This window comes from Tubulanus polymorphus, chromosome 1 (assembly GCF_964204645.1).
Source record: "Tubulanus polymorphus chromosome 1, tnTubPoly1.2, whole genome shotgun sequence".
Classification (NCBI taxonomy): Eukaryota; Metazoa; Nemertea; class Palaeonemertea; order Tubulaniformes; family Tubulanidae; genus Tubulanus; species Tubulanus polymorphus.
The window spans coordinates 17,067,834-17,077,913 of NC_134025.1; the positions used below are offsets into that span (position 1 = coordinate 17,067,834).

At 36.0% G+C, this 10,080-nt stretch overlaps 1 protein-coding gene across 9 annotated transcripts in view; it reads left to right on the top strand.

The window, feature by feature from the left end:
• The window catches only part of LOC141915273 (serologically defined colon cancer antigen 8 homolog), a 214,106-nt gene extending 204,698 nt beyond the window's left edge, over positions 1-9,408 (top strand). For 8 of the 9 annotated variants that reach the window (XM_074806744.1, XM_074806743.1, XM_074806741.1 and 5 more), the window contains one exon: positions 5,210-9,408. In XM_074806744.1, the coding sequence (XP_074662845.1) occupies positions 5,210-5,410 (201 nt within the window). In that variant the 3' untranslated portion in view covers positions 5,411-9,408. The remainder of the gene's footprint in view (positions 1-5,209) is intronic. The other variant, XM_074806750.1, reaches the window with a different exon arrangement.
• The last annotated feature ends 672 nt before the right edge of the window (positions 9,409-10,080 follow it).

The following is a 10,080-nucleotide window of genomic DNA, read 5'->3' on the forward strand; positions in this document are numbered from 1 at the left end:
TCTTCCCTGTGATTGGTTTATCTAAAAATATCAGCAGCTGTTCACGTGAATTATCGTGATTTCATTACTGGCGCTTTTGCGCATGACGTCATGTATCAACACGCGACAATACTTCCGCGTTCGCTACGTGTTCGCTGATTGGCCCATTTACTGGGAAATTCCACAGAAGCCTAATGTGGTTTGTTACAAGCGCTGTGATTGGCCCGACCCGATTCTGGCACGGCTTTAGCTTAGTGGGTTCTAATCCCTTGACGGGAGAAGATGATGGATCCTATCGATGCTATCAACAAATAAGTTACCCGGTTGGGCAGCTGCGGATATCTACCGAAAGTGTTGCGGTTCGATATTTCGAGGTTTCTTTGAATTTTGGAGTGATATTGATATCCGGTAAACACCGGCGGTAGATTGTGAAAACCCATTGCTTGATATTTGTACTACTTAATCAACGAAAAGCGTCGGGGCCGCGCCAGGAGTTTTCGCGATTCAAGTAGCTCAATAGCCTACTTCTTCGTGTTCGACAATTTTCACTCCGCCGATCTCTGACACGGCTCTGTCGCCGTCGGCGCTGTGATTGCACTATTCGTACCACCAAAATTTTTTATTTCTATATCAGGGAGGTCTGGAGAATAAAAAAGTCAAAATTTGGATATCACATAGGCCTGATTTCATCGAATAAGTCAACCATGGTCGTTACGTTTCCGTACTTATTACCACCTAAAACCGTCTGAACAATTTTGTCACAACCAACATTTCGTTTATAGAAATCAGGTGTTCACATGAACCCGCGGTATCGTCTATTGTTTTACTTCCGGGTTTTATTTTAAGATTTAAAATCGTATTTCAAGATCGATTTCTATGAAATCTTTAGTTGATTTGGTGTTTGGGAGGAATTTTTATTTGCTCTACAGAAAATTCATCCTTGACAATTGCGCAAGGTTCGCAAAAAATTTCTTTTCCCAAATCGAGTGTATGAACTTGATATGCTAATTAGCCATGTGCTCGAATTGCAAATTCAATCAAATTTTATTCTGCCAAAAAAAATGTTAAATCCAATTCCCTTTCCGAGAGTTAATGGTATGCTGCATGGAACAAAGTTGTTTTGAGATGGGTCTTGAAGCTATTGAGTCGAGGAGATAACCATCTAGATAGTTCATGAGAGTTCCAAAGTTTTGAAGACGCTTCAAGGTAATGTCTTGATATTTGGTTTATACGTGTATCTACCCTAGACACATCTTCAGGCCAAAAACTGGCCCTGTCAGATTCAAGATGGCCGACTGGCAGCCATTGTTGTTCGCCAAAATCAGCACTTTTTACACATTTTAGAAGTTTTCGAGGGAAATTTTGAAGACACTTTTATCAATAACCTTGATCATTCGTATGTATTTGTATCCCCCAAGGGCCCATCGGCATGAGAAAAATTGGGTCGATCGGACTCAAGATGGCCGTCCTGTGACCTTTTTTGTTCCCAAAAATGTTAATTTTGGCCTGAATTCTGAGTCCTGTAGCTTTCTAATGGTGTGCCATTTTTCATTGCAATTTGTAATGGGTATTCTTTGGAAAAGGATCTTTTATGTCCGAGAGGGTATTTTTGACCAGGCAATTATGACGCAATTGGCGGCCATCTTGGGGTCATCAGTACTCATTCATAGGTGGAAAAAAAGTTTTGCCACATCATTTTGATACTTAAGCATATTTTGCTACCATAATTAATTGGAAAGTTGTAGCTCATGACATGTTCTATGATTGAGGTGAGTTTCAAGCTCATTGGTTTTTGTTTATGGCCACCAGGGGGCGTTGAACAATACAATAACTTAGTATTTCTATATTACATTCGTACCTATGCATATTTTGCTACCACAATCAATTGGAAAGTTGTAGCTCATGACATGGTCTATGATCTTGGTGAGTTTCAAGCTCATTGGTTTTTGTATATGGCCACCAGGGGCGTTGAACAATACAATAACTTAGTATTTCTATATTACATTCGCTCCTGCTGTCTGTGTTAACACACGATTGTACTATGTAAATGACATTGAGCAGGGAGTGTATATTGATAAATATAACCCACAGATTACATCATTTATAAAAAGCAAATCTGACAGGCTGGCCATTGTGCCCCTTGGGGCTCTTGTTAATTATTATTATTAGAGCATTATCCATTCTCCAAACTCTACGTAGCTGAATTTGGAAAGAGGGCCCCGTTAAAATTCATATGAGCTTTTTCGGTAATATCTGATCGCAAAAATATTGGTTTTGAAAAGCCAATCAGAAAGCAAAGACTCCTCTATGATTGGCTTAGCCGCAGAAATCAGCAGGTGTTCACGTGAACCCGCGGTATCGTCTAATGTTTTATTTCCAGGTTTTATTTTCAGATCTAAAATTGTATTTAAAGATCGATTTCTGTGAAAGCTTTAGTTGATTTGGTTTTTGGAAGGAATATTTTTATCAGCACTTACAGAAAATATCATTGACCATTGTGCAAAGTCCGGGAAATATGGCTTTTTCTTAAAGGGTAACTGACACTTTTTTAAAGATTTTCTACTTTTTACACTAAACGATATATTATAGTATACAATAAGGCTAGGTGATTTCATAATTGGAAAAATCTTTTCAATCTAGTCAGAATAGATGATTTTGATGTTCGCGCACCTGTTCAGTGTATACATTGCTTCTGCTGAAGGCGTGGTACTGTGTCTATTAATAGAACTACGTCACTAAAGTAACGGCTCGGAAATGATGTCTATAGAAATGAATAGGAAATAAGCTACAAGAGCAATTCAACTTAATTTTATACCTATTTGGCATTCGAATTGAGACAAAATGCCTCTTGATTTTGAAAGTCTACATATTAATGATTATAATTAGCTGTTGAACGGACCATATCCGTTCAAACTAAGCACAAAAGTAGGATTTGAATAGCAATCCATGGCATTTTCTAATAGACAGCAGGGAACATGGATGTTTAAATCATCGTTTTGTAATATCATTTAGTGATAGTAAGTAAGATCATGGTTAGATCTAAGAATATTTTCACTTATGAACTGATGAAGAAACTTAGACAGAATTAGCCGCAAGAATAATTTCCAATTCTTTTCTTGAAATATACCTCGTATTGGTAGCGGCTTTGGTCACAAAATAAGAATATTTCCTCATCCATCCTATTTTAAAACTTAGAAATAATGTTTGTGAAAGATTTGTGATGTAATCTATCAACACTCTTCTGCAGCTTGTAACTTAAATCGAAAAACATTAATCCTTTGAATATTTGTTGTAAAGGCTGTAGAAATTTATGAAAGTTTTTGTAGAGTTTTGAAGTGTTAGTTTTCAAACTAGGCCTACTTAGTCTTAAATGACTTTGAAAAATAGTAAATAGTAAACGAATATGAATCTATTTATTCTTTAGCGAGATCGAAATCACATAAGACACTGTAGTATGCTTGTGGTGCTGAACTATTGGTGAACTATGGAGCAGCAGTAACAGTGCTGAGAGCTTAGCATGGTGTACTTTAAAATAGCTTCATAGCAGCGGATTGAAATCTGCATCTTCAATGATCGATTTAGCCTATTCAAATTACTCATTGATTCTTTGAAATAGGTTTGTGCAATAGACAATAGATCCTTTTACCTCCCTGGCTAGTTTCAAAGCTGTAAAACAATCTGGAATTGAGATATAACAGAAAATACACGCAGTTTCCTCAAAATTCAATGCATTTCTATAGATGCTATTTCCCAGCTCTGCCTGTAATGACGTTGCAGCGCGCACCTGCTGATTTAGCCGACGCTGAACAGTAAGCGATGTAAACAACGAAATGAGGTCAAAAATCTTGTTACAAAATCACAAATTGCGCGTTAACTAAACATTTTGGAACAGAACGGTTGAAGATGAGTGTATAGATCAATAAGAATACATCATATTTTGAAATTTAAAAAAAAGTGTCAGTTACCCTTTAAATCGGATAGATTACCTTCATATGCTAATTAGCCATGTGCTCAAACTACAAATTCAATAAAATTTTATTCTCTAAAAAAAATATCAAATCCAATTCAATTTTACTTTATTGACCAAATAAAAACATAAAATCCAATTATCCCAATTATTGAGATAAGTTTATATTTTCTGTTAATTGTGAATATTGTGTACTTTGTATAAGTCTCCCTCCATGTACCATAGAAATGGTTGGAATGTGAATAAAATCCTAATTCTAATCCTTGTAAAATCTTTCAATTGCTACTAGTCCTACAATCATTATCTGATCTTGACAAAGCTTGGTATGTAGATACTATGGGCCAAGCACTAAAAAGCTATTGTTGCAGTCCACCAGAAAATCCACCAAACCACGGACGAATAAATTCTTCGGGAAATTATCAAACGGATTTATTCCATTCTTGACATAATCGTTTGCTGTAACAAAAATATATAGAAAACCATTTTAGCCTGATTAAATAGCCTAATTTTATATATCGACAATTAATTTCTCAGCAATAAAGTAACATAGATTCACAATTCAAACTTACAATTTTGTTTCCCATCAAACCCGTCACTCGAAGGATATATGTGAACTGCCCAGAAAATGCTATATGTTGAACCTTTATACTGCTAGATTTTCAAACTAAATGTTATGCTCTACGAGTGTGACATAATATGAACTAGACATTACGGAAACCGTATACCAGTAAAAATCTTTGAACACAATTGTACAGTGAATTGTCAACAGGTATAGAGCCGTGTTTTGGATTTGAACTCTTGAGCATGCTGTGTAGGTGGGCCTTGTTAAACGTTATCATAAAACAGCAAAACTGTATCAGCCTTCTTTCTTTACATCTCAATTACATACTTCAGAATCACATAAAACATAGCAGGACAATGATATTTCATTGTATGGTAATCTTATGCCCTGTTGATTTTTGGGTCCAAGGGACAAAGGTCAAGGTCACTACAGGTCATTCATGTGAATGAAACCTTGTGAATGCGATTCAAGAAGAACCATTATACATAGGATATTACATAGTGTCATTACCCCTGGGTGCATTAATGATTTTTGGATACCAAAGATCAGGGTCACAGGGGACATAGATATGTAGTATCAGATTGCCTTGTCAGATAATTTTGTTTCATTTACCTGATGGATCTACTTTGTACTACATAGTTAAGGGAGCTCATAATTTCTAATCAAAAAGTACTGGTTCATTGATTTGGTACTCTTTTCAGATTTTGGAATTGATGGCCAAACAAACATCTATGATGAACGATCGACAACTACTACTGAAGGAAGTAGAATTTCTACGCAATCAACTTCTTACTGCTAAGGAATCAAATGTCAGCAAGTGCTTTCCATTCACTGACTCCCAGAGAGAAATTCATGCTAACATTTCAGAGATCTCCCCTATTTTTACGACTGATGATGTATGATGGAATTTATGCGTTTTGTTATTCAACCTTGGTGAAATATTAACTATTACTTTAGTTACTAACATGTCTATTATCTAGCTTATCTTCACATTTACAGAACTTACAATACTAAAATACCAAAAAAAGCAACAAAATACTGAATCATAACTACGGTCGACTCTGCTGTACTTATATGTTTGGGGACCAGTAATTTTCATACAGATTAAGTGAAATATAAGTAAGGTGACTTTCAATTCCATTCGGGGCAATAACAAAAATGGAAATAGTGGTTTTTTTTTTTTTTTAACACCCTCAACCCGCTAAGCGCCACGCAGGGAATTATAAGCGGGTTCGATGTTTCTTTTTCCCAATGGGGAGAGACCAGAGAAGAACCTTCGACCAAGAAACTCTGTCGCCACCAGGGTTTGAACCCATAAACCCTGGATTGACGAGACCAGTGACCGTTGGCTTAAACCACTCGGCCACTGCGCCTCTCAAAATAGTGGTATTGTAGTACAGCAGTTGAAGAAAATGTAACTTAAAGTCACTTCAACTCAGTAAACCGGCTGAGACACACTATGTAAATTATCGGCATTGATTGATTCAAAGAACCAAGAAATAATAGAACTAAATTTTTGACAAACATTTCCGAAAACTATATTTTTCATGTTATTTGTTGAACTGCAAACAGGGATCTGAGCTAGCCTTACACATAGGCCTAATTACAGCCTATTACTATACAAATGGAGCAAATTAAAATGGCATGGTCAATCACATGACAATCATATTTGTTTCGCCATTTTGAAAATGTATATCCCTTATATGCGTTTATTAATCTAGCGTTTTGATACAATCCACCTTTTTGTCAAATAAATCTCTTAAACCCAAGTGTTGACATTAGAAATGGACTTCACCTAGATCCTTAGAAAATATGACATGTATTCAAATTTCAGCCAAAAAGATAAATGCAATTTCATGCTTGATAATGCTGTAAATCTACAGATGATATGTATATGCGCATCTTTTATACTGTTGTCTTTGAATGACCATGCATTACTTGAATATTTATATTTTTGGATTAAGCATATTTGTTCATTCTATATTGCCAATTGCTTTGAAAAATTCATGTGATGTGAAAACACACCAGATTCTGAAAACTTATAGGTCCGCAGAATGTAGACTTTCAACAACAAGGTACCTGTATGCGATGTAACCGCTATATTTAGGTAATATTGCTTTAGATTCGATTTTATTGACACCATGACACATAATGTCCACGGAAGATTTGTGGTCGTCCATTCTATTGTAATTTTTTATGTTCTTAAAAGAAATTTTAACAATTGAAAAAAATACCTTGTAGTCATTACGCAGGTTTATATCAAAGTACAAAATGGGACACATTGGCAGGTTATCCAATCATTGACGATGGGGTAGTAAGGCCCTTCAAAGTTGATACCTTGTTTCTCATCTTAACCTCTTTTCTAGACATGATGAGGGCAGGGAAATTTTTTGTCTCAGAGCTTTTTTAGCACACTTGGGACTTAAGTCCCAGTAGGCTATTGCATTCACTTTTCATTCATTGTAGCGTCGGTTCGTCGATCCGTACACGAAATCCAGTTATTTTGGGAAGTTTTTGGATTGTCTTCATATTTGGTTTATTCGTGTATCTATGCTAGATACATCTTCAGGCCAAAAATTGGCCCGATCAGAATCAAGATAGTCGACGGGTGGTCATTGTTGTTCTCCGAAATCTGCACTTCATACAATTATTTCAAGTTTTTGAGGGAAATTTTGAAGACGCTTTGATCAATTACTTTTATCTTTCGTCTATATTTGTATAGAATTTTGGCCCGAATTCTGAGTACTGTAGCTTCCTACTGGTTTGCCATTTTTCATTGATGATTTGTTATGGGTATTCTATGGAAAGAGATCTTTGATATATCAGAAAGGTATTTTTGATCAGCCAATTATCCCGCAATTGTCGGTCATCTTAGTGTCATCAGTACTCATTCTTAGGTGGAAAAAAGTTTTTGTGAAAAATATCAACATGTTTTAACTTAAAGTCTTGATATTTGATTATTATTAGATACATCTCCTCACATGGAATTGGAATCACCTAATTCTGTGTTCTTGCCACCAGGGGGAGTTATTGAATAATATACAATTTTTCTATTTGTATTGGTACCTATGCATTTGTAACCACAATCGATTGCAAAGTTGTAGCTCATAACATTTCCCATTATCGTTGTGAGTTTCAAGGTCATTGATTATCGTATCTGTTCACCGGGGGGCATTGAATAGCAGAATAACTTATTTTTTTCTCATTATATTGGTACCTTGGCATATTTTGCTACTATTATCAATTGCAAAATTGTAGCTCATGACATCTCGTGCTCATCTATGATTGTGGTGAGTTTAAGGTCATTGGGTTATGCATTGAATAGTAGAATAACTTAGTTTTTCCATATTTTCTTAGGACCTAGGTATATTTTATCACAAGCGATCATAAAATTGTAGCGTGTGACATGTTCTATGATTGTGGTGAGTTTCAAGGTCATTGATTTTTTAACATGGTTACGATCAGGCGTTGGACATTGAAATTGTTAGAATGTGAGTATTTGAAACCACTTCCCAAGTGGGCACGGTGTTCCTGTACCCCTAATTAAAGAAGAAAGACAAAATTAAACTCGTATTTTCCAAGGAGACAAAGGAGGAAGGCTTTTCTACTCATAAATCCAAAAAATATTCACTGTGTAATACATATATGAGACAAGGGTAGGAACTTTTCAGAGACTCAATCCATTGAAGGTTAAGTAGACAGAACCAAGAAATGTACATTTTGCCCTTTTCCTCTATCTAAAACATCTACAAAATTTCAATCAAATGCAGTATGGCATATTATTTCCATGTACAGGGGCGTATCTAGGGGTCTTAGGGGTCTGGACCCCTACCTTGCCCTTAGGGTTACCCCTGTCTTTTTCGTTGAAAATACTTATACTTATTTCCTTTAAACAAGTAAGCTTTAGAGACAAGATAAGTTGCAGGAGACTTGAAAGTCTCGGCTTCTAGTAGCGATTCCTGTCAATGCTGTAAAAAATTAAGGTTCTATAAATAGAACGAATTAGTTCAGATCCAATATCCACGATGTACCGTAATTTTAAAGTTCTGCTTTCGGTCTGACCACAGAGGTTATTTAGGGTTTTCTGACTTTCGTCAAAAACCCTATTGTAATTCTGTTCATTATTATTGTTATTATATATTTTCCGTACATTATTTTTATTATTATATATTTTCCTTTTTTTCGTACATAAAATTCACCTTCAATCAGATTCGACAACTAACAGTTTCTATACGAAATTTAGAACTCTGATACAAATATAACAGTCTCTCTGGATTTGCAGATTTTTTGTATGCACTGTCCATCCTATTTTAAACTGAAAATTACTTACTGTCACAAAAACAAACGCTGGTGGAAATAACCGTTCTCCCGCATATGTTATAACGTTATAATGAAATAACTTATTCGGACTATGTTCATGGCCGACGGAGTGGGTGCGACCTTGGGAGCCCGGCCTACCCAATGTTTTTTTCCCGCACAATATTTTTAGGGCTCTTTTTTCGTTTTGCCCATTATCCCTTTGAGCGGCCTGGGATTGTGCTCTTCTCCTTGATAACAGTGTTAATTCTTGTTATTTCCAAGAGTTTGCTGACGATTGGATAAAATGTAAAAATCCTGAATATCATAATTCCGGGCATTGAAGGGCAAATTTAGGGAAAATATGGGGGGTTGGCCCTACCAATGTAATTTTGCTTCCAACAGGCCTGATACTCCGGAAATACGCTTGTTTGTGATGTCATTTTATCAGTAAATAAACTACTATGTTCAATATGTGTATTACTAATACACAATGCTATTTATCGATAAAAGTGAAATACATAAAAAGATAACTGTACATCGCGTCATGACGGGTGTGAGGTGTTTTTATTGTAAAACAAAGAACTGACCGTAAGTAATCTAATGCGGGTTTCGGACTTAATTATTTTCTTTTTATTTCGATTTTCGGGAGAAAAGCAGGCGGCTTCGCGATTTGATGAGAAACAATCAACTTTGAAGGGCCGAAGTTGGCAAGATGAAATGAAAGGCTGAATCCAAGAAGCAGGGATGAAAATCTTCCGCGGATTTCCGCGTGAGGTCCATTTTTTGTAGATCCGTTATATAATAAGAATATTATTTAAAATATTATTGAGAAAATTATAGGGGGGTATACTTAAAGAACATAAAAGATCGTAAAAGCGTCTCATAAAACTGGTGCGCCAAAAACTTGAAATTCCAAAATATTCTTGGGGGAGGGCCCCCAAAACCCCCCTAAAGGACTTCGCACCTTCGGTGCTCGCGACGATTTTTAAACGCCTCTGTTTTCATCCCTGAAGAAGCCACATGACAACAATAAGCAATGAACAGTATCGGCTAAGTAGTATACATTTCAAAACTCTGAAATGGTCTACCTTTCAATTCGGTTGGTTTTCTATAGTAGCTGTTTGAAAGAGTCTACTACTGAAAAGTGACCGTTTTAAAACATCTGGTTTTGATAATGCACACTAGCAGAAGAGGTGACTGTGAAACCACCCGATTGTAAACAGCGACTTTGTGATAGTAACTCCTACCATAATAGCTAGGAGCAATTATCTAA